This window comes from Puntigrus tetrazona, chromosome 17 (assembly GCF_018831695.1).
Source record: "Puntigrus tetrazona isolate hp1 chromosome 17, ASM1883169v1, whole genome shotgun sequence".
Lineage (NCBI taxonomy): Eukaryota > Metazoa > Chordata > Actinopteri > Cypriniformes > Cyprinidae > Puntigrus > Puntigrus tetrazona.
In genome coordinates, this window is record NC_056715.1 from 12,820,882 (window position 1) to 12,846,064 (window position 25,183).

Here is a 25,183-nt window from a genome sequence, read left to right on the forward strand (position 1 = left end):
CAGCAGTGTCACCGTAAACTCGCTGAACTGAGGGGCCGGATCTGGGCGAAAGGTCGCAGCCTTTAGGAGCCGCGTAATAGTGAAACGCGTTTGCGTGTCTGCTCAGCTTAAACATGTAAGGGCGAGACGCACAGCACCGCGGACGCGGAGGAGCGGCAACGTGCTTCGCTTACGACCGATTAATGACATTAATTTAATAGCATTAACGATTACCTTCCATGACGAACTAGGACGAGTATATTAGTCGTTTAACCATCGAGGAAGGAGAATTAAAATACTTTTCTTTGCACTTGCATACATACAGTTGTAATGATAAAATGCCTCATATGTATGATTAAATCATTGTAATAATTTCCAGTGTGTTTTTATGGTTACTCCAAAAAGCAAATTATGCACTATTTTTAACTCATTTACTTTTGACACATAATTAAAGGCTATAAAGAGGCTCGTCTTTGTTTTGATTTTGGGTTTTTTGGGGGGTTTTATTTTTCACTTTTCTGGTACACGACAGCAAAACATTGCCTTCTCTTTCTTTGTACATCTTTGTACAATCGTTTGCCTTTTGAATGTATTTTAGAACAATTAAATATATATTTTCCGAACGCATCGTTTACTCTAATCATTTATTCACGCAGATGTGAAAGTGCAAATAAATAAGACCTTCCAGAGGCGAAACTGCACATAAGTAAATGCAAACGTGCATTTGTGTAATTTTTGTAGAGGTTGTATTTTTGCAAAAAAAAAGGTTAATATTTCAAATGTATTAACTTCAAGTATTTCAGTGTAATATAATAAAGCGATTTTATTCATTTCCAGGTTTTCGAGATTCACTTTTTCTGTTGCAATGTAATAGACTGTGTTCAAATCACAACACTTTAAGGCCCAGAATACTTTGAATGTTTACCCTCTATATAGTTATTATACAATGCCACTTAAACATAAAAAAAGAGCAGCAACTCTTATGATACTGTGCTAGTACAATATAAACCGTCTTACCTCAATCTGTGGTCTGATTTGAACCCTGTTAAGGGCCTTTAGGTGGATACAACCATCTCTGTGTATGATAATGTCTCGAAAATCCTTCTGTCTTGCCTGGATTGAGTAGTATTTAAGTCACACCCTCTCTGTGAGGATGGGGTGACAGTTACTCGTTCGTCTGCCTTCAGAAGCAGTGACATTTAAGTGAGTCGATGTTAAACGAAGTTATCCTGGAAAATGTCAGGATGTTCTTCTGATCACGGTGCCTGCAGGTGACAGACGCTGCTGTAAAAGTGCTGTAGATGAGGCTGTTCTTTGAAAGGAAAATCTGTTCAGGGAATGTCTTTTTCAGTCCCTGCTGCAAATACACACCGATACTGACAGGTTGAGCATGAACACCGTCAGGCTTCCAAGTACTTTATCTCAGTCATTTTAGTTGCCAGGCAATAATTTGAAGTCTTTGAAGTGAATTTCCCTAAAACGGGAGATGCGAATGGGAAAATGTGTTAAACGGGTAGTCGAAAACCCAAATGTGCGATGTTTAACTTTCTAATATAATACCTTTATGCTTAATAAAATGTAGCATTTAATTAATTTATCGAATTTTCATTGAAATTATTTATTAACAGTAATATTTAAATTTAATTTTCATTCCTGAAATACAGCGATAACTCCAAGTATTTTCACCAGCTAAAAAAGGGTCAGTTATTTCTATCCATAGCGTGTCAAAAGGAAGTAACAGTTTCCATTTCCAAACAATTATTTTGGCATTAATTGCAATAATCTAGGGATATTTTTGTTTGCGCGAGGAATCTGACAGCAGCCAGAGATCTGAACTCATCATCATCCAGTCTGTCTGGAACGGCGTGAAGAAATAAACGGAGACAGACTAAACACACAACAAGACGCTTCATGAAACCTACCAGCAAAGCTACAGTACTGTTCAAAGTTTTAGGCACCGCTGGAAGTTTTTTTGCTGTCAAAAATAATGTCATAAACAGATTTTCTTTATAAATGAACTTCTCTTAACTAAATCAAATCGATATTTGGTTTGAGCATCCTCAGCTTTTGTCCTCGTAGTTTTTCAGGCAGCTTTGCAGGTATCGGTTTCTTGAAGCATCTTGTTCTGGATTTAGTTTGTTCTGTTTTTTTGTGTCATTCATGTTGGGAATAACAGCTTTAATCAATAAAATCGGTCAAATAGGTCAAATCACTACAAATGCGATATGAATACATGAAATACAGTATAATTTGGTAGCTGTCTTTGCTCGACATTTGGTTTTAATTTGCAATGGAGGTAATGCGTGTTATGCCTGCAAAATTAGATAAAAAACTTGAATACTGCAAAGCTGCTTCTCTAGCGTATAAAGGTAAAAATCCCTCCTCAGCTGGCCTTGGTGTGCTTGTTCAGCGGCAGTGCATCACGTAAGCTCAGGCGAGGATCGTGTTCTGCCAACGGCGAGCGGCGTGTGGGAAGTGTAGGAGTTATGTTAGGAGCGGCAGGCATGTTTGTGATATAAGTGGGCCAGACTGAGAGCGAAAGGAAGGAAACTAGAGGAAAGGTTATGCTATTCGCATCACCCCTTTCCCACCCCATCCCAAACCTCCCAGCACCCGACACCAGTTCTCACATAACGGCTTCGGTCCAGAGAAGAGCGTGGCTCAGTTATTTTAAGAGGTGTTGAAAATACTACTGTGCTTCTGCTGTTGTTGTGTCATGCACACAATTTGCTCTCATATTTGTGAATATTTCCGTATATGCAACATGGCACGATGCTTTAAGTGTAGTTTTCTATAGAACATTCACCGCTTCCCTTTTTCTCTTATTTAAATCTCCAAAAAGCTGAGCTTCTCAGAACGTATCAGCTGTCATTAAGCAGTATTGGCTGCATGAGTGTCTGTTTGTGTTGTGTGTTGTGTGTTGTGTGTGTGTGTGTGTGTGTGTGTGTTTTGGCAGTACTTACTACGGGCAATTCAAATGCACGTAGATCTCAACAACAGGCTGATCAACAGAAACTCCTCACTTCACAGTGGGTGTGTATCTGGGTGAAAGGGCAATGTTTGGAACAGAATGTAATTTTTGTTTTAAAACAGATCGTTCTGTGGTGAGGTGCTGAGTGGCACGTTTGACAAAGTCATCTGCTCTGCCATGTGATTATAAAGATTATATATATATATATATATATATATATATATATATATATATATATATATATATATATATACATATATATATATATATATATATATATATATATATATATATATATATATATATATATATATATATATATATATATATATATATATATATAATGTATATACACACACACACATAATGGTACAAATTGAAGTTGTGAGAGTAATGGTAGCCTTTTTGTTCAGAAGGAAAAAGTTTTTATTTACTTATTTTAATATTTTCTCTTGTCGGGGGGCATGTGATTAAAGCTCATGAGCGTAATTCCCTGAGTCCTGATGAACCAGACAAACCTGTCAGTGGCCAAATTAAGCCTCATTCACAGCCTTCCAGGCTATACTGATCATCTGATGCATGCTTCGTCACTGTGCTTTCCAGTATTTTCCCGTGCTGGATATGGGAGTTATGAATAAGGTGTTTTTTTTATGATTTTAATCTTCAGAAAGCCTCAATATTTGGTATTTTCTGTGCTCTCAGTAGATTTCCTGTAGATGGAGGTGTTTAGGAACACCATTGTCTTAAATGCATCATTACGTGTTTATGATTTGTTTATGCGAGCTCTAAGTCATAAAGATGTGCATTGTCATTGTGTGCAGAAGTTATACAACTGACGCTTTAAGCTGTCCTGAAAATTCGATATAAACTAAAGACAATGTAAGACAAATGCAACCAAGATGGGCAAAGTTTGCCTAGATCAGTAAAACAAAAACGAAATAGCTTGTAAGACGCATCTTCAAGTGTACTTTTAATCACATTCATAGTAACACAGTTAGTCACAGATGTCCCACAAACTTATCTCACAAACAATATGTTATTGAGGATAAAGTGGTGTTCTTTATACCTTCGTATAAAATGTTATAAAATATACTTTTCAGAAACGTGATTGCAAACACACAAAACAAATAAAGCTAAGAATATGAAACATTTTAGGGTTTGATTCAGGATTTGAATCTGTATTCATATGAATGAAAAGGTGTACAGGGTATACAAAAAAATATCATGGTTCTTCAAGATTGTTTCAAATGAGTTCGGTCAAGACCGATTTATGTGTGTTTAAAAAACAAAGCAAGCTCCACCTCCAGTGTTAAAAAAAAAAAAACTCCACAAAACCATAAACAACAGGTGGAAAGGAATGACACCTACAGGAAAAGGTTTTGTTTTGGCCACATTGATTCATCACTGTAACGGTCTGTGTTGTTTTAGATTTGAGGGGAAATTAAATGGGAAAGAGTTACTCTGTCAATGTCGCAAACAGACTGCAGACAAGCTTGCTTCAGTGTCCGGTCGCAGGATTTGAGGCCCCTGGTGTCCTAAAAAGCAAACAAACCAGAAAAGAACTACACGTCAAACTATAAAAAAAAATAGTAGTGATAATAAAAACTTTCTTTGAATTGACATGAATATAATGTCCTCTGTATCGTCTGCTTTAGTGAGATTTCAAATCACAGGGAGCATATGTTTAGGGCATAGGGAACAAGTGGACGTATACATATACAGTCTCTTTACCCATCAGTCATTGCACACCAAGTAGCATTTTTTTTTAGCTTAATTTACTGCATTTACGGTAAATAAAGCATAGAAGATGTGACTGATTGCATTGATGCAAATGTATTAACTATCGTCCAAAAAGCTTGGAAACAGTATGTTTTTAAATATATCTTTTGAAAGATATCACTTGCTCAACAAGGCAGCGTTTATTTGATTAGAAATACAGCAAAAACTCTAATAACGTAGCAATTTAAAATAAAAGTTTTCCCTTAAAATATAATATATAACGTGACGCTATAATGGCTAAGCTGGGTTTTCGGCACCGTTACTCCTGTCTTCACTGTCTCATAAATCTTTTCCGATTTATACTGATTTGCAAGAAACATTGTCTATAATGTTAGTGTTTCGTTATGGGCTACAGCCAGGCCCTAGTTGAGCTTCTGTCACTTAAGAGTAGGCCGATGGCCAAGTCAGGGAGACCGAATCAGCTGCACGGCCTTTGAGCGTGACATTCTTCAACCGTCATAGTGAACTATATGTAACCCAGCGCCTGTTTCCTATGCGTTTGAAAAATATAGGCCACGCCGAACAATGGCGGGGTCTGTTTACACAGTTTTACCAGAAGGTCTACAGCAATAGAAATGAAAGGTAGCCCTGTCAGTCAGCAGTCAGAGCGAGTGAAGGGTGTGTCTGTGTGAGGACTGAAGTGTGCTGACTCAGAAGCCTAAACACTCACAGCTGCGGGAGAGAATATATTCCGTCTCTGCGAACAAGTTCAGCAATTAATAAAGCATAGCTCAAAGCAAGGTGTTTAACGGGAGAAAGTCTGGTTTCGAGTAAAGAGTAAGAGAGGGAATGAAAAAACTCTGAATCTCTTTACAGATTCTCTGTCACCGCAGGGTCCCCCCCCCCCCATGGCATTTCACCCACTTGAGTACAAACAAGGGCTGTGAATGAGAATGGATTAGGACAAGAATGTTAGCAAACAACATAATAGGTTATTTTGTGTGTGTAAGCGCATGAGACACATACAGGAAGAACAGGCTATTTAATACCCCTCCTGACCTATATGTTAAGATTTTAAGTGTGTCAAATGCACGATTCGAAAACAAAGTCATTAATTTTTCCCCTCGAGGCTGTAGTTTGTGACGCAGAAAATATCAAGTATCACAGCAGATGTATAAAACTCTATCTTTGTGGATTTATTTAGCTCCGTCTGCTCTAAAAAAAAAAGACTGGAGCTTTTGTTTGTTTGTAGACCGAAGTAATGACTGCTGTAAACAACGAGAGGAGGTTAGTGAAGCCAATACTGCAAGGTTGCACGAGGACACGAGTGGTTCATGGAAAATTGAGGAAGAAAGATGGAGGTGTAAAACACAAAACAGATGGCTCACCACATTGTTGTGACACTAAACGTCCCTGAGTAAAATCTAGCCAGATCTCTTGTGTTATGGTGAAGCCCACTCGTGAATATGATTTTGTTTTTTTTAGAGGTTTTTTTTTTTGCATTGTTTATGCGTGTGTCTGCGGGAATTCTAAAACGTAGGAACAGATAAAATGTAATTTAAAAAAATAAATGAATATATGGAAATACTGTAAAAAAAAAAAATTAAATAATGCTAATAAAAAGAAATAAAATAAAGAAATAATTATAAGTGGAAGAAAAATATTATAAAATAATTTAAAAAGAAATAGTGCTCTCTCTCCTCCCTGGTGAAGAGTGATTTTTCCCTTCATGAAGGAACTTGAAAGAGGGTAACTGAGGCTGAGGGGGTATTTGAGGTCACTGCTGATTTGAGACACTCTCTATTTAGCCGCCCACTTCCTGTCCACCAGACAGATGGGCTATTGGAGCGCAGCCTGTTTCCATGACAACTCTTTTGGATACAGCTAGCTGAAAACCACAAGACACACAAACAGCCAAATAAAATACAAGGGCCCAAGTGGCTTTTATTGGAGCTTCAGATGTGTATCTGATACAAAAAGGAAACATGTCCGGCTAACAGTAAAGAAGCAAAGGAAAACAGTATCTGTATGTGTAAGAACACTTAAATATGCACATAAAATCCAAATCAGACATTAACAACAAGCTACAAACATACCCATTTGCATAAATATATCATTTAGAATGATTCCATGTAAAAACGTAAAATAGTATAGAAAACTTTGTCATAAAAAAGTCCCATCCCAGTATGTCAATAAATATATACAAAAGAAATGATACAAAGAGCGTACCAGTTGCATTTAGAAAGATTAATCAAACTCTGTACATTTCATCAAAAACAACATATTTTAGTATGCATAATCAGAAGTGAAATATGAATTAGAGTTTTAGCACGTGCACTGAGGTCGGTACAATCGAAATAACAGCAGTTTATGGGGCATGATAAAATGGTTACTGCATAACCAAATAAACAAAATGTAACTATTTATTTATAAGGCTTTAAAGACTTGCTTGCATTTGGTAATCATGAATTACATTAGCACTGATCGCAAATTCAACAAAGTCACAGTTCATTTGCTAACAATACAAAATAATGTGCTTTTAAATCTTTAGGTGTTATTTTGTTAAAACAAAAAGGTTTATACTGATTCTCTATGGATCACATTTTGAAAATGCCTTCCGAAGGATTCGTCAGAGGGCCTGTTGTATGGACCGTATTTTGTTCGTATAAGCAATGACAGACTTTGGGGAAGTCTAGGGTTGAAAACTCGTAAAATGAAAGTTACACACATACTGTACACGCAGCGTCTTTGACACTGCATCTCATAGAGTTGCTGAGCAAGAGATAATATACTGTACTCGCTAAATACTGCTCAGGGTTATTAATCTCAATACCAATACAGCGAAGCAATGAGGATTCCCCAAACCCATTTCACTACATCTTATTCATTCATCCTTTTTTGAGATTAGCATCTCCAGTGCTATGACTTTAAAGAGGAAAACTAATAGTACATTGTAATTGTGAGCTCCCTTTCGGCATCACAAAACAACTGAGAAGGGACAAAAAGACAGCTATCTGCTTATACTCAGGTAAAACAGAAGATATGGCTCAAAACCTTCAAGGTATTTGGCAGAAACACATCGGAAAGATGTTCTATTATTTCACTCTCAATTCACAAAGTACTTAAGGCTCATATACTGTATGAGGTTACCCAAAAACTGTTGGTTAGACTATACTAAAAGATGACATTGAGTCACTGAGGGATCTGCTGTATCCTAATAGAGCGGGAAGCCTGGCGTAAACCTGGCGTCTGCGGGATCTTCAGATCTCTGTCAGAGTGAGCTTAAACATTCCTCCCATTTCCTCCATCTGGATCTGGAAGGTGTCCTCGTTGGAGTAGTGCTTGATGATGTTGTCGTCCATGTTTACCAAGATCCTGAAACAAACCGGAGATGGAGGGACACTGTGGTTTATTTTTACCCCTGACTGATCATGCTTCAGCGATTGGGTGATTTACTATGAAAAACTTATTTTTAATTCAGTTCATTTGAATAAAAATGTGCATTTTTTTTGTTCTAGATTTATACGTTTTTATTTATTAATTATATGTGTTATTTATATTGCATTAGTTTCAAAAATCCTAAAATAATAAATAATACAAAATATAAATAAAACATTTATTCATAAATGAAAAATCTAAAAAGAAAAATCACTGAGTTTATTAAATTTAAAATAAATGATGAATTTAATGCAAATCATAGCCCCTAAATGTAATCTGAAAGTCCAAGTTTGAAGAAATCTTACCCTTTCTTGCATTTCTTGCAGACCTTTCCCATCTTCTCAAGAGGAACATCATATTTCTCTGAAATCTGGTGGAGAGCAAATCCATTAGCAGGAAGTTAAGTCTATTAACATGCAACTCTTAATTAGACAGCAGAACGGAGAGCAACTTCTCGTTTTAAGCAACTCAGCGCAATAATAATGAAAGTGTGCATGCCTTTCTTTGCAAGTACACTTCTAGAATTAGATTTTTAGAATGGCTCAAAGAAACACTGTTAACTCAAAAAAGTCGGTTACAATAAAAATCTTCAGACTTTAATTAAAGTATCTTTTCACGTTTGAGTGAACTGATTCAGTGAGCACTTCAACACTATGTACTGATTAAACTGAACATTTGTAGGCCTAAGTAAGTTTTTAAGCCAACAAGTATCAAAGTTCATCTTATTTCAGGATACGAGTAATTCAGTTTAATGTTTTCCCAGCCCCCCCTGACGTTATTCCCTCTTCTCATTCTCATCTCTAGCTGAAGTGTTGCAATGCTTGGTTGGCGTTGTGTTACACAGACTTCATGAAAACACACACGCTTTCCTATACCCGGCACAGGAACCTCTCCAGCCCTTGCCAGCTTTTGTGATCATTAAATGAATGTGTTTGTGCGCCAGCGTGATTCTCCTGCAATGTTTTAATGCAGACGGCCTGCTGACAGTCGATCTCCTGCTACGTAACTCGAGGCCCCCATTAAATCACCCAGCTTCAGACTCCAATTTCAGGGACTTTTCTGCACTGGCCACATGTTAGTGTACTTCTCTGGCATCTGAATTTCTCTGGGAGGTGCTCCGCTGCATTAGAAACGTAGCTGTGGGTTTGGATGGGATGTATAATTTTTGGGTGGGAGCTTTCTTGGAAGGAGTATTCGTGTGTGTTATTGTCTGTTTGTGTGGTGCAAGCGATGCATTACTAAACAAAATTATACTGTTATAATGTTTAGAACATTAAATGAATGTTTTTCGACATTCTTTCTGAGACTGTGTCCTTAAATAACCCTGAAATAAAGGCAGTTAACCTGTATTAGTTATATTAGCTTTACATTTTCTAAAGAAGAGTGAATGGCTCCTGCCTGAACAAAATAGTGTGCCATGACCCTCATGCATTGGCTGGTCACTTTATAGTGTTTGGTGCACTAATATTACTTTTATCATCAGGCAGGGAAAGGATTTAAAAAGTGAAATTAATTTCCAGTTCATATGGAGTAAAGCTAGCATATTGCTAAGCTAACAGACCAGCAGTCTAATAAGCATACATTTACTAAGCACAAGCAAATATTTTTTTTAATAATTGTAATAATTGTTGTAATACTTTAGCTTTTTTATTTATTATCATTTTAATTAAATAACATTTTTAAAATTAATTGAGGCATACATTTGACATCCACTATATTGGATTTATTTTTACAGAGCTTGTCGTAGTGCATTATGGGAATGTTTTATGGCATGCTACCGATATCAGTAGAGTTTCATTTTACACATAAGTAAACAATACAAAAATATATTCATAAATATAGCTACATTTATTTAGGTATTAGTAGTATTATTTTAACATCTTAATTTGATCATTACAGGTTATTGTTGCTAAATAAAAATATATTTCATGGACAATTATTTTGAATTTATTTTTCATACACCGATGGAAATGCTTGGTTGATGGGTGGTGCAACTCATTTCAACAGTTTGATGTTAGCCTGTTGTTACTTTAATACAATAATAAGCATAAAAACAAAAAGCACACACAAATATTTTAGTAAATAAATCTGAATTATTACTATCATTATGATTAATATTATTAATAATTAATAATACTATTTTACTGACACTTTTTATTTTTTTATTTTTTTACATTGAGCATTATAAGAATGCTTCAGTTGATGCAACTGATTTTGATAGTATGATGTTAGCATGTTATTAATCTAATACCATAATAAGAATAAAAACGCAAAGCACAACCAAACATTTTATTACATAAATCAGACATTTATTTATTTACCTAATTATACTTTTTCATGTATACTTTTTAATGTCTACTATATTATACTAGATTTATTTTATAGACTGAGCTCAACACAATGCTTAAAGGAAAATTCTGTCATCATTTACTCGTCCTCGAGAAATTCCAAATCTGTATGAATTCCTTTGTTCTGGTGAACACAAAGGAAGATATGTTGAAGAAAGTTTGTAACCAGTCTGTTTTGGCTCACCATTGACTTCCATAGTATTTATTGGGCCAATGGTGACCCAAAACGGCCTGGTTACCAACTCTCTTCAAAATATCTCCCTTTGTGTCCGGCAGAACAATGAAATCCATACAGATTTGGAATTACTCCAGCATGAGTAAATGATGACAGAATTTTCATTTTTGGGCGGACGTTTCGTTTGATGGGAATGTGCGTTCATCATTTCCTAACAGTTTATGATCAAAAGTCAAGCTTGCCTTAGCAAACGGCACTAATAAGGTAGAATGTGGACAGTTGGGAAAAGTGTAGTAAACTCACCGCTTCCACCAGGCCTTTTAGAGTGGGAGTTTTCAGCATGAGAGCATCAAACACTTCCTCTGCCTCCTTGCGCACATACAGCAAAACTGCAAAGACAGAGAAATGTGGTCAGCTACGGTCACTCATGCACAAACTGCAAGCCCAGTTTTCTGGAAACTGAGGTCAGACTTGAAAACCAAAATAAACTAGAAAGTAAAGTCCAAGCCATCTGCCAAGGCTTTCATGTAGCAGAAGATTTGATATGCTTTTCTAATGCGTGCTTTTAATAACCTTGTGTCTCACATGCTGTTCCCTGTAGTTGGGGGTCGCTGCTGATATCTATAAACACCGGTGCCGTCCTCTCCTCCCCTTTCACCCAAAAACCCCAGAAGGACTGGGCAGCATCCCAAGCCATTACTGGGAACACTGAGCTACAGCGAGGGAGGTTCAATGATGTGGACGGTCCGGAGTACACAGATTACACACATTACATCCTATTCCAAAGCCGACGTGTTGCCCTTGGCAAGGGGTTTGGTTAAATCCACCCACACACGGCTGACCGTGACTGCTATTCAATAGATAAACAAGCAGAGGATGACCACAGAGAGACGAGGCATCTTGTTGGGAGGGCTAGCAGGTCCGATGATCTCCAAAATTTCGTTCTTTATTTACTAAATCCCACCGGTGTTTGGTTCTGAATCATTTGTTAAAGTGATATAATCAGCAGGCATTGCCACCGAAATGTTGAGACAGACTAGTCTTTAATTGGGACCTATCTGGGTACAAACAATAGCTCTGTTCCAAAACCTAGTCAGATAAATCATTACCCACATAGACAACTGCAGCATCATGGACGCTCAGAGTGACTCTGCATATCACAGACTGTAAACAGTGGCCCACACATGCAGTTAATTAAAAATATAGGCATGAGCCTACCCAGACACGCTGGAAATATGTGCCTCTGTGTACATTTTTGTAAAACTCAGAATATTGTGTTATTCGAACCAGTTTTAACATGCTGCAAGTTTTGAAAACTTTTTTAAATGTTAGCATTGTGTTCGTTAACACTATCGGTTAGGTTTGGTGTAGGGGGTGTTTTTTACCACAATGCTTTTCATAAATTCATGTTTTTAACATCACAAGTTGAACGTGCATTCATCTCACTTATAAGTGTTAGCAGCATGACTTGAAAGCATTATATTATATATTCATAATAATTATTAATATTAACATTTTCTATCATATTTATTTTAAGTCATGCCATACTAAATTGATTATTTTATTTTAATTAAGTTTTATTTGATTATTATTATTGTTTATTATTATTATTATTATTAGTCAGAGCATTATAAGTCAGAATTCCAACTTGTAAAAACATTCACATCCTCATAGAACATAATTACAACTTTTCATCACAAGTTGTCATCTCATAATTACAGTACTTACAGCATGACTTGAAAGCAGCATATATTTAAAATTAACATTTCTCTCAGAAAGTCTGCCATCTTGATTTTTTATTTTTACTGAGCATACTGCAGTGCATTATGGGATTGTCTTTTCCATGAAGGATTCATGTCATATTGCCTTAGAGTTAGTCAAAAACAACATTTTAGGAAATATCCTCCATAGGCTTTCGAACAGAGCAAATGTGCTTTGAATTAGGATGTTTTTGTGTGTGGTTACTCACAAGCAACCAAATGGCATTGCACCATAACAGTGCCGATATTACAGTGCCAACAATACTGAATAAACACAAAAATACCCCAAAAATCCGTCTCATCCACAGCAGAGAAAAACGAATGACATATAACCCAGTTCCAGTTAAAACACACCTCTTTTAGGCTCATCCATCCTTGCCAGTTTATTGGGAGGCGATCCAAACTCCTCCTCGGAATAAGGTAATCTCTTCATAGCTGAGCTGAATATTGAAAGAAGGAAGAGAGAGGAGACGATGAGAAAGATGCAGCAGATGGGTTCTGAGAAAACCTCCATCCCTATAGAAAAAGGCGGCGCTAAGTACACCATTACCCATGATACAAACAGGACCTGAACGTTTCCTGGAAATACTGTACAGGGAGCAACGCTTCAGGGCAGAGCTAAAGGCTAATAATGCACATTTTACACCCTCCCCTGTCTTGAATAAACATTGCTGACTTAAATGAGCACAAAGTAGGCAAAAGACAGAAACTCACCCCTCCTCTGAGTCCTCCGGAGAGAAAGGCTGTAACGAGAAAAGCCACAGAAGAATCTAAATAACATTCATTAACAAATACCTTTAATATTTCAGAATAAGGAGGCATTGTAAAAGCAGGGGGCATTTTTCAAGCCAAGAGCCCCACGCACTTTAAAAATGGTGCACTGAAAATGTTCAGTTGGTTCAAGTGCCTGTGTTAAATGTCTTTCAGCTTACATCATTTCATTGTGCAAACTGAAGTCAACATGAAATGTTGAGTTTGGATCTCTAAAAATACATACCTCCGTGCACTTTTGCCACAGTGTCAAAGAAAAATGTCAAGTGAGTGGCGCTAAAACACAGGTTCAATACGTGAACCCTGGCACATCATCATGTTGATATAGGTACATATTGCTTTTATTGCGTTAAATATCCGGTGACTTTTGCTAAATGCTAATGCTCCAACATGTTGGAAATATGCCCTACAACAATTTCAACTGTAAACGTACCTAAAAGTGTTAACAAATGCAAAACTAATATAAAAAGGCATTTGTTGATGCAACTATGTCACTTTTACACAGATTTGAACTGTTTTGTTGAACAGAGCTCATGGCCTCTTAAGTGCTGAACATCTCTGTACTCCGCGAGCCACCGAACAAACCTACCGTCTATAAAAACCCATAGATATGAAGCTGTGTGACGCTAACATTCAAAAGCATCAGTTTTCAGTTATCCAGGCATATTAATTGAAGTCACATAATTTCTTCAAGTAATTGTGCAAAAAAATGTGCACAAATGTACATTTAAGCCATGAGACCAGGTAGAAATCTGCGTATTAGAACGGTTTCTAAAGCATCATGTGACATTCAAGGCAGCAGTAATGAATGCTACTGAAAATTCACTGCATTTTATTTAATGAAACAAATGCAGCCTTGGTGCGCATAAGAGACTGTACTGATATTTATAGAGGATATTCACACGAAGCTCACATTAAAAACACTGCATTTTAATTTAGCTTGATGTATTTTATTGCTGGAGAATTAAGCATTCAGCTGAACTGCTTCATTTCGTTGTCCGCAAAAATCTGTTTAAGATGAAACAACAATTTCCAGATCCCCTGCAGGATGACCACAGACCCCCAGTTGAAGACCCCTGGGTTAAATCATTAACACATGCTAACACAGTTAACCTACTTGGGATGATTAATGATGCGCTTGTAAATTGAGACCAAGTTTTATTTTTTTTGCTGTAGGCCCCGCATACTGCAATGCAAACTCATCTCAAAATACCCCCAGCGTATAAATCCGACCATTCAGGACAATGGCCGAAATGCACTGTATAAGCACATAAAAGCTCATCTTTCCACAGCTTCGTTTCTGCGGCACGACAAAAGTATGGCAAAGTTCACTTTTCTCCTTCTTTTTTTGTGTGTGATTTTAGAGAAGAGCAAACAGCAAGAGGGTTTATTTTCGGATCGAGATATACTCTGGGTTTCAATGTCACACGAGTACCGATGATCAAAGGTCGTGTTTAAGGACACTGTCTAACATTTGCTCTCCTGTGTGTCACGTGATTTTAGCCATATAGGTGACCAGGCTTTTGAGTCAAAGGTGGACGGAGAAGTTAAAGAACGGGTTTTACTGAGAAACTGAGCTGATTTAAAAATATCTTCCAGGTCTAAGACATGGGAGTCAGTGATGGGTACCACTGATGTTTATGACCGGAATGGTACGCTGGGCAAAGCTGTCCCGGTAAATTATGCATGTTTTGATTTGTTAAGAAACATGCGTGGGCTTAAGATGTGATCCCTTGCCAAGAACCTTCTGATAACAGCCAATCCCATGCCATAAATGGCAGATTTCATAACCGTGAGAAATGACTGTATTCCTTCCAACTGACTGCATCATTCTGGTCACCGTGACCCAAACGGCAATCTGTTTCCATGAAATGTTTCAGCGGTCTGCACTCACACATGCAATAAAGAGCACCAAAGTAATGATGTCAATACGCTTTTATCTACGGCCACTTATATGTAAATGATAGTATGGAACATTTCTGCTGAGAGAGGCACTGGCACGTAGATAATTAATACTTTTTGCAAGAGACAGAAAAAAGGTTTTACACAAATACTTAATTTTTTGTCCATATTTAATGTAAATAAAAATAAAATAAAATTCACTGAGCTTTGACTAAGTCAGAAAATGTTTTTAAAATATGCAAGGAAAAAAAACATTTTCTGTACATATATCACATATTATTATTTTATAAAAACGTGTAAATATATTTTTAAAATTTATAATGTATTAATAAGTTCAATCGGAATTCAATGATAATATATAATTCATATATAATGCCTTTTTTTTTTACATTTATATCATAAAAAGTCAATCTAATCTAAACAGAACATGGAGTCTTTGATTGATTCACTGGCTGATAATCTTTCAATAATATTCTCTCTATTCCAAACCACGTGCATGATTTTTAATAACCCACAACATACAAGTTTTTTAATGGAAAAGGTGATAAACTGTTCTTTTTTCCCATTCAATCTTAGACTGGGCCGTCTCGAAAAAGATTCTGGATTGCTAATGGAAAAGTTGCAATTTTAGCGCCAACATAGAAACTGGAGAGTTACTGGGGTCAGATGCGATTGTGCTCACATGCTGCAAAAATACATTATCGTACATTCTTGTATCTTCGTATCTTATCACCAGTGCTCACATGCAATGTGTCATAACCCACACTTCATAATCTACATGTCTAGCAGCTGTATACTTGTAGAGCACAGTGCATTTGAGTTTCATAAGTCAGACAAAGATGGACATGTTAAAAAGCTGCATAATCTTTTGGGATTTTTTTTTTATGGGGCGGATCTATAAAGCTGATAAGCACTTATTGACTCCAAACTGTCGCAAGGAGGTGCACTGAAGCTTTCAAACTACTGTATGTCTGATATTTGTCACTGTGAAATGAAAAAAAAGTGCACACAGTGTACTCACATGACGCTGGAAAGTGGAGAAATGGATGTCAGGGATGAAAAGAACAGGCTGCGTCTCGAAGTCCGTCATTGTCTTGAAGACGGTGATGTCGCTGCGCTTGTGCAGAAGGGGGACCTTGACATCTGGCCCAACTGGGAAAAATGGAGCAAGGACAGAGTGAAAAACACCTCTTACTGAAGCTCTAGTTGCACGTTTGTACAATCAAATCAGTTAAAAGCTAAAACTGTGCTTACAGTTTCCCAAAGGAGGGTTGACGTCAGGGCATTTGCCCTTCCTACGGGACTGTTTCCTCTCCTCATCACGGATCTTGCGCTCTGCACCCTTGTCGCAGAAGACTTTAATCTGGCAGTAAGCGCGGTGGATAGGCTTATTGCTGCGGTTGTTGTAGCTGTATGTGTCAATCTGTAGGTTGAGTGGTAGGCCCTTCACTCCTTTCTGAGAGGAGAAGTCTGTGCTCAGACAGTTCACTGAGATGAAGATCTGACGAGGGAAGAGAGGGAATAATTCAATGCCATGTGCACATAGTTTGTTACAAATTGATCAGTGATCAATGATGATTGATGTATTGTCATGCTCAGTTCAGCTTAAATTTCTTAAATTTAACGATAGATAAATAAATAAATAAATAGATAGATAAATGAAAAAAACTATTTTATAAAAATATATGTATTTAATCTTATATATATTATTTTAAAATAAATAAATAAAAAATAATACAATTTTAAAGTGCTAGCAGGAGAAAGGCTTAAAGCTATTCAAAATGAAAAAAAAAATAATAATAATAATAATAATAAAAATATATATATATATATGTATTTATTCTTATATATTATTTTATAAATAAATAAAAATAATACAATTTTAAAGTACTAGTGGTAGAAAAGTTTAAAGCTATTCACTGTGTGGATAGTTTTGCTTGTACTGAAGTTATGAATACTGTTTTCTGAGATGAAACTGAGAACACAAGACCGTGATGCCATTATCTGTGTTGTTTGTCGCCCCCTTTTGAAAGCAGACTAGAATCACAGCACATATTGTTTCTAGACTTCGGGTCCATCATGGTCTATAAAACGAACTTAATACATTACATAAGTAAGCAACTTAACTAAAACTGTAAATAATGTTTATATAAATATTGCTTCTCATATGAAGTGTGCAGTGTGTTTATACTGAAAAATAAACAATTATAGCTAGTAGTGATAAATTGTTTTCATGATTCTTTGACGGATATAAAGTAGACATTTTGTGTAACAACTTTCGATCAATTTAATGCATCCTCACTGAACAAAAGTATTGTTTATTAAAAAAAGAAATGTTCCTCGCACTAAACTTTTGAATAGTTGCATATATATAAAACTCTTAAACAGCATCTGTTTATTCCTACCAAATCAAAATTTACTTTAACTTTAATCAAAGTCAGTACAGCACCTTACGTAACAACAGATCATTAACAAAAGGCCTGAGACAAAATAAGAATAAGAATTACAAACAAATCGTCTTTCAACTAATCAGCAAATATTTGCACAAGCGTTTGCTCAAAGCTTGTCATTTCTCAAAAAAAGGCCGCTGGGGAGCGCTGCAAACCCACCCCATGCCTCTCAAGGTCTTGCCCTTTCTCTCTCTCCACTTTCTGTTTCTCTCTTTCTGTCTCGAGCACACCGACTCTAAACCACTCCCACACAACACCGCAAACAGTCGGCACACAGGAGACTGTGCACACGGATGAGTATCCTACAGCGCCAGGCTTATCTCATGATCTGCATCCTGGTTATGGGACAACACTGCTCACTGCAAAAATACCACATTTCAATTTTTAAACTGCGAGTCGTTTACTTTAACGTGACTAATTGCAACCTCGACTGCACGAATGCACGACAAGCACTATTTCCCAGACGGATTCGCTTCGGCTACAGAAAAATCTAAAGTAATCGGACTGATTTGCTCTAGGATCTGTTTGTCGCCTTGCGACGGGTTTAACCCGGCTAGTCTCGACGCACTCGTCAAACAGGATTCCTTTAGCTGTCAGCGCTCGCTGCTCCCCCATCGGAGTTTCCTCATTCTTGATGCCATTGTTAGGCCCATCAGTTCAGCCCAAAATAGGGCTGCCAGGCCTAACGATCTGAAAACTAATCATTTCAGCGTTCACATACACCTATTCTCACTGAAACAACAAGTATCTACATCAGATAGATAAATACAAAATAGATATTGGGTGATATCGGCCAGCGACAGAAAACACCAGTGCCCTTAATCTTGGAAAATCCCTTCTTCACACTTTAAGACATTTCTTAATGTTTCTCAGGAATTAGCATACTTTGTTTTTGTTGGCTTTTTTTGTACTCCAAGTGTCATGCATACGGTATATTTTGAGTGTAAAGCTTCATGTTAGTCATACTTTTCCTAAAAGGTCATGTCTATTTTAAGATCCTTTATCCGCGTACCAAAAATACATACCTAGAAAATGAACACATGGAAACAAAACAAAAAAAAGGACATTTACTATTATTCGCCTGTAAACTCTAAAGCACTCTTGTTTTAACAGGTGTCAAAAGAAAATCTCATTTAAAAAAAAAAAAAAAAAAAAACAATAATGTTGTTTATTAAGAATATTTTTTTCACTAAAACTATGCACACATTTAAAGTGCCTTAAAATGTCTTTACCTTTGCTTCCTCGCTGATGTCCCATGTGAATGAAATGGCGTTATATGAAATCTCTTCAATATTGCTGATGGTATTGAAACTTTCTTTGTAATCCGCTGTGGGAGACAAGAGAGGCTTTGTTAAGACGAGTGGATGATTTACATTTTGTAAGAGTACAGGTATGTTATATAATTTCAAATCTTAGTTGCAGACATAAGTAAGACTATAACTAAATGAGCTTTTTTAGACAAAATCAAGAGTTAAATAATTAATTGATAATAATAATAAGAATAATTAATCATTGTTTTTTTACACACATGTTGGACTAGTATAATGTTGTGACATTAAAGGGATAGTTCACCCAAAAAGGAAAATAATTTTTTTATTGTTCATGTTGATGGTAGCCATTGACCTCTCTCTCTCTCTCTCTCTCTCTCTATATATATATATATACATACATATATATATATATATATATATATATATATATATATATATATATATATATATATATATATATATATATATATATATATATATATATATATATATATACCATACTGAGTCTGGTTACCAGTGTTCCTCAAAATAGCTTTTTTTGTGTTCAGCAGAAGAAATATACACAACAGAACAACAGAGGGTGAGTAAATGCTAACAGAATTTCGAATTTCTGTGAACTGTCCCTTTAAGTCTTAAAGGGTACTTCCCCTTAGAAACCAACTTTCATTGAAAGCAAGATCATGTTGTGCACCCTTTCATGTATTACAGTGCTCATCTTTTATTTGTTGTGTTCATTGTGGAGGTCATTGATGGCTCTCCCCTTGACCTATTGTCTTGTCCCCACCTGCAGCCCCCCTGCATCTACTTTGACTGTACGTCTGTTTGTTATCTGTACTCGTTACTCCACCCTGAACTACACTGGCCTAAGAGAACCAAACAGACATGAAAGGGTGGGTGAGATCAGCGATGGCGTACTGATACCCCGAGACAAAGACTTCTCACCGATATCAATGCATCTCTGCTTGGCCGTGTGCTGTCTTGAGTGCCAGTATTTCCAGTGTTTCAGTTGGTCATCCCTGGATTTCTCTTCTCCAAACACTACCATCACAACACTCTGAAAAACAACAAGGTTTTAGTTACTGTTTTCTATTAATGTAGACACACACACACACTCTCAAACAGGTACATACACTCTTAAAAACATACCTAATTCACTAGAAAATATCTGGACACTTAAAGTAAGCTCCTCACAAAGACGAATGGCATTACATTGAATAAGAAATTATCAAAAGGCATCCGCCAACCAATCATATTAGAAAATGTACTTTCCCAAAAGGGGTACTTTTGCAAATACTTGTAATCAACTGGGGAAAACATATGAGTGGATGTGGATGTGCACAAAACAAGCAGTTAGAAAACAAAAGCGTGAAAGTCTCTAACGGTCACGTTTTGTATTTGTTTTTATAAAACAGAAAACCCGTAGATAAAATGGAAACAGAATAGAGAGTGCTAGAGTTAGAGGGTCAAATATACACACGCACATATATCATTGTTTTAATTTATGCTCTTCTTACCCTGACTTTACAGATGGGGCCATGCAGCAGTTTTCCATTGTCGGTTTCCCTGAGGGTGATGGGATAGAACTGTCCCTTGTTGAGGTACGTCATTGTGCCATCACCAGATTTCTGTCTCAGAGACTTGGAGGCTTCTAATGTGTATTCAAAATTATTACTGTTGGCCAAACACAAAAAAAGGGGTCACAACTTAATACTTATTTGCATCATCAGACTAAATACACCCATGACAATTTCCATGTTTGCTTTTACACAGAAGAGGCAGCTTGTAATATTTGTTGTAGGCTGACTTTCATTTGCACTCGGGCCACGAGCACCTGTCAGGAGGATGCACCAGCGTTCATATTCATGCTATTCGCACACAATCAGCTGATAAAATCTGCTATCTCTTAACCGGAATTGAGTTGTTTTTTTTTATGTTTTTTATGTACGACATACCCTGACACTGTGTCAAAAGTGGCGTAGTCCTCCTGCGGGATGGGACCCATGCCTAATTGGAGATCCCTTGGGAACGCAAACACCTGCGGTACACAAAACACGCCACATTACCGCTCATTCAGACAGTGGGAGAAAGCTGATTGCAAAAGCAAAAGAATAAACAAACGGCTCTCCCTGTGTGCGCCGGGTTTTTGTGGAACTATCATTTCTAAGGAAATCCTCCCTCCAGGTTTAAAAAAAAAAAAGAGCAGGTAGAGAGAGGGAGCGGGAATGAGAGCGGGCAAAAGAGAGAAAGAGAGAGAGAAAAGGCCCTGGCTATTATGTGAGAGGAAAATACAGCACTTTATTGTGTAAGAGAGACAATGGCATAATGACATGCTAGCTGCTATTTTGGAATGTTCAAATAAAAATAGGGAGGGGGCTCAATACAACAATGTCTTTAGAGTCAGCAGGTAAATGAAGTATTGTCTGAGGGTGGGAGGCTGGAGATGTGTGTGTGTGTGTGTGCGCGTTTGTGAGAACTCACATCTGGGTTCTCTGGGAAAGTCGAGTCTGGGGTGCGTGGCTGCGTGTTTGGACTGAACTGGTTGTGGGGGAGCTGAGGGTCAAACACCACAGTGTGACTGTCCGGTTCTGAGCAGTGGGGATTGGGGACAGTGACGGAGAATCCATGTGATGGACCCTCAGTCTTCACTGGGTAGTTGGGCCCAGGCGCTATGGAAACTGTCACTGTAGTATCGGGTGAGGGGAAAAGGCCTCTCTTGTCTTGAGTGTGCTGGTTCCCTGGAAGAACGATATTTACTCCTTTCAGAACCTGGATTCGGTTCTCCGGCGATGGCTCTTGGAGAGTGGTCATTAAGGTTCTGCTGGAAAATGTAAATGTAAAAAACTAAATATACGGCATGAAATGTTTCAAATATATTTTCCATGACTTACAAACAGTTGATTAAGAGTTTGGCTGAAACCTAATATTGATAATGTCTGACAAAAATAGAAACAATACATTGTATTTTTTCAAATGAAGCTACTAAATGTTAAAAGGTAAATGCATACAGCTTCACCCTTTACAGATAATTCTATACAAATCGCTTGCTTTATATGAACAATTTTGTAATTTGCGACGTATAGTTATTAATATATAAATCCAATACACAAATTAATCGTTGCGGACAAATGTCTTTGTTTTTGTAGATTAATAAACTAATTTCAGCCCTAGCAGCGAACAACACGAAGTAGGGTCTCATCTTCTCAGTATGGGAAAAACGGCATTCACTATTGCATCTTTGATGAGAATTTCACCTTTTGTTGGGATCCACATCAGAGCCCAGGACGTCAGCCTTTGGCTGGGATATTGTTCTCTTTTCCCGGGGCACCTGGGGAAAGTAAACAAACTCTATGTAAGTCTGACCACATCCAATAGCATCAGCTTTACCCATTATATCTTTCAGTGAACATATTTAACATATTAGGTGACATTTTATAGAGCAAAAGGATGCCAGGTATCATTAAAATAATTCTTTGTTGTTTAGAGCGCAAATAATTATAAGCATTAAATAAGGGTTTGTTGTTGCTGTCCTTTCGTCGCCTTTAAATTTATTTTATGATGTTTCCATTCTTCTGTTTTTAGATCTAACTTATTACTCAGTCTATTAATATGGTTTCTGTTGTTTTGGTTTTTTTTTTTAGATACTTATATGAAATATATTCATTCCATTTTATATTTTTATTGTGTTTGGTGTATTGTTGCTATAGCAATTTTGGGTTTGCAAAAAGTGCATAAGAAATGATTATTATTATCATTGCTGATGTTAACCTGTACTAGTCGTACCTTGTAGTATTCGTATAGAAAACCCAGAGCTGCGGCACTGTCTTCATCTCCGTTGATGCTCATCATGGCCTTGGTGGCGGCCGTCAGGGGGTTCTCCAGGAACGACTTCCAGGCCTCATCTTCACTCGTGTAAGGCCTCCGCTGGTTGTAAGCTTGGTCATTCTGTAGCACGAGCACTGCCCGCTTACTGTGAGGAACAGTTCATAAAGAGCTGTCAGTGTTAGAGCAAGAGCTAAATAAATCGTCAGGCGGAGGCAGACAGGCTGTGTGATTTGTAAACACAAAGAGTCAGAACAAAATGATGGATGTTGAGCATCAACAATCTGAAGATGTTTTGGCATTATTACTGGTGTCAAAGTTGACAAAAGCGCTGGCTGTTGTGAAAGGCCTTCTTTATCTCAGGATCTGTGACAAAACCGGCCCAAACAACAAATCTCTGCACAGACCGCAGCTTCCCGTTTGACAGCATGTTTCACTGGCTCTTCCAGTAAGACGGCCAGCAAAGTGTCACAAGGAGTTCTAGTGACTCTTCACAGACTGTGACAAAGTTCATTAAGAAAACCGGTTACGGCCTCTGTTCTTTTTCGTCATGGCTATGTCATTTTTGACTACCATTATCTATTATTTAGACGAAGGTGGCTTACAGAGATTGAACATACTCTGATTCAGTGCTCATTAAATGTATTGATGTGTTGAAATATTTGACAGTAAAATAAGGACAAGGTAGTTTATTTTTCATCTTTTAAACCTTTTAACTTGGGTGGGAAAGCAGGGCGGGGTTAAGTCAGTTGGGAAAAAAATCTAGCGTATTTAAGGAAAAAGATGATCAAGTAATGAAGTGTAAACTTAGAACCTGCCTTTTTAAATTTATTCGTGATAGTCCTGACGATGTTAAGTCTCTTGTCACATAACACCCTGGCCTTTAATAATGGAGCAAATCCATAAAAAGTTGCTATGACAAAACTTTACATCCAGGTTGGTTAACGCAAACGGATTATGAGTAATTTGATAACTAATTGTGCCATTCTTTCTCCCTGTTTGATTTTAGCTTTGCAACCTGATAGATCCGTTATCCTGGGACAATAAAACCTTGCGGACACGCAATCCCACTTCTAAAACAAAAGAGGCGACCAAGCGCATAATTACTAATGAGGCGTTTGTGGCCATATCCGTCAAACTCCAAACACTAACAGAGGAGAGTTTTAGTTTTCTCTTCAGGATTTACAGACACGAGGTCTAAAGTTGCTTACTCTATGGTGATGGCCCGTCAACAAAGTTTTGTTTGCGTGGGGGAAAGCTCATCAACAGGCAATTATTTTGGGTGTATACTTTGGTTCTTGTTGTTCTCAAACACAGGCGAACCGATTCTGAGAAGAAAAGCAAACCCAAACTTTTCCCAAAAAAGTTGCAGCAGATTCAGTTTAGATTTGCACGCTTTAAACAATGTACAAAAGGCTTAAACGCTGTTCTTGAGAAGGAATTGCCAACGCCTAGAAAGCAGGTGTGCTGTTTCAGTCAACCCTTCTTTCAAAATATAAACAACATTTAACAATAAATCATAACACACCAATCTACGAAATAGCCATGCACTTACTGCCAATACAAAATGTTTCACTATCTAAAAACCGCCAGTTATTACCTTTCCAAAAACACAGATGTAGTTTCCAGCTGTACCTTTACTTATCGAGACTCAAGGCTTAAATGTGAATTCGCGTCAAACGAGGAAAATGTGCACTCGAAAAAACACAAACGAACAAGCCAAATAACACGCAAGTCTGACAAATAGAGCGCAGCGCTCGTAACTCCCGCGGCAGGTGCAGATACACCTGTGACCGAAGCAGGTCTGAACATGACAGGTGAAGTAAGAAGCACAGACAGCACAACTGTGTAGCGGAATCGGCTCTCGGCTGTCAGTCCGACTCCTCGTGGTAAGACGGTTTCCAAAATTACCGAGATGGGTCAAACTGAAGCTAATCTGTGTCACTTCCAGCAAATTAAGCAGTAAATAGTGCACGTTTTTTCAATCAAGGGATCCTTTTCTGCTGATCATCTCTCAGTAGACTATGGACCTACAGTGGTGAACTTACTTGTCATGCTCCTGTGACATCTCTTATGGTCGAACTGGACTTTCTAGTTGGTACTGTAAATCCGATCCTTCTTCTTCTTGTGTGGAGCAAGGTTTTCAGGATGGGATGAGGGCTGCGTTAGAATTGCCTGTATGAGAACGGGTTTAGTTGGCTTTTCTCGCTTTTTTGGATATACTGAGAAATTGGGGCCGGTTTTACCTGTGACAGGGCACTGGATTGGATTACACCTGAGAGGAGGAGCTTGATATTCAACAACGCTCATTGCTTATGGTCTGTGCATGTTTAACTTAACAAAACCCCAGTGAAATTAACGATGCAGTCTAATAGTGTTTTTATTTAATTGATTATTTATTTTTATTTTAGCACCATATCACAGCAAAATATGAATATGGTAGTGGATGACCTGAATTGTTTAGAACTGCTTTTTGCTGGAATTTAGACATTATTTTAATTTAAGGACAATGCTTTACATTTAGCTTTATTTCATAAAACATTACCTTTTATGGTCTTTTAAACCATCTTACAGTATAGC

At 37.3% G+C, this 25,183-nt stretch overlaps 1 protein-coding gene across 2 annotated transcripts; it reads right to left on the reverse strand.

Annotated features, from left to right (window-relative positions):
• Positions 1–6,588: 6,588 nt before the first annotated feature.
• grhl1 (grainyhead-like transcription factor 1) lies at positions 6,589–24,826 on the reverse strand. 2 transcript variants are annotated; one of them, XM_043263548.1, is made up of 15 exons: positions 24,652–24,826; positions 22,565–22,751; positions 22,036–22,109; positions 21,263–21,599; positions 20,737–20,819; positions 20,299–20,455; positions 19,727–19,838; positions 18,746–18,840; positions 16,318–16,564; positions 16,085–16,215; positions 13,105–13,133; positions 12,745–12,830; positions 10,934–11,019; positions 8,413–8,477; positions 6,589–8,044 (listed from the first exon to the last, which is right to left on the reverse strand). In XM_043263548.1, the coding sequence occupies exons 1-15, from the start codon at positions 24,669–24,671 to the stop codon at positions 7,930–7,932; spliced, it is 1,824 nt and encodes a 607-aa protein (XP_043119483.1). In that variant the 5' UTR covers positions 24,672–24,826; the 3' UTR covers positions 6,589–7,929. The 2 variants fall into 2 exon arrangements, with proteins under 2 accessions (XP_043119483.1, XP_043119482.1); XM_043263547.1 differs by having other exon boundaries at positions 21,263–21,602; positions 24,652–24,825.
• Positions 24,827–25,183: the final 357 nt, after the last annotated feature.

What these genes read in the sequence shown, in the direction of transcription:
- grhl1 (XM_043263547.1), bottom strand. Translation starts at nt 24,671, where the DNA reads ATGTCACAGGAGCATGACAA. An exon ending in TTCTATACGAATACTACAAG is followed by an intron (nt 22,110 to 22,564) that starts GTACGACTAGTA and finishes TACTTTCCCCAG; the next exon opens with GTGCCCCGGGAAAAGAGAAC. An exon ending in TGCAAGAAATGCAAGAAAGG is followed by an intron (nt 8,045 to 8,412) that starts GTAAGATTTCTT and finishes GGTTTGTTTCAG; the next exon opens with GATCTTGGTAAACATGGACG.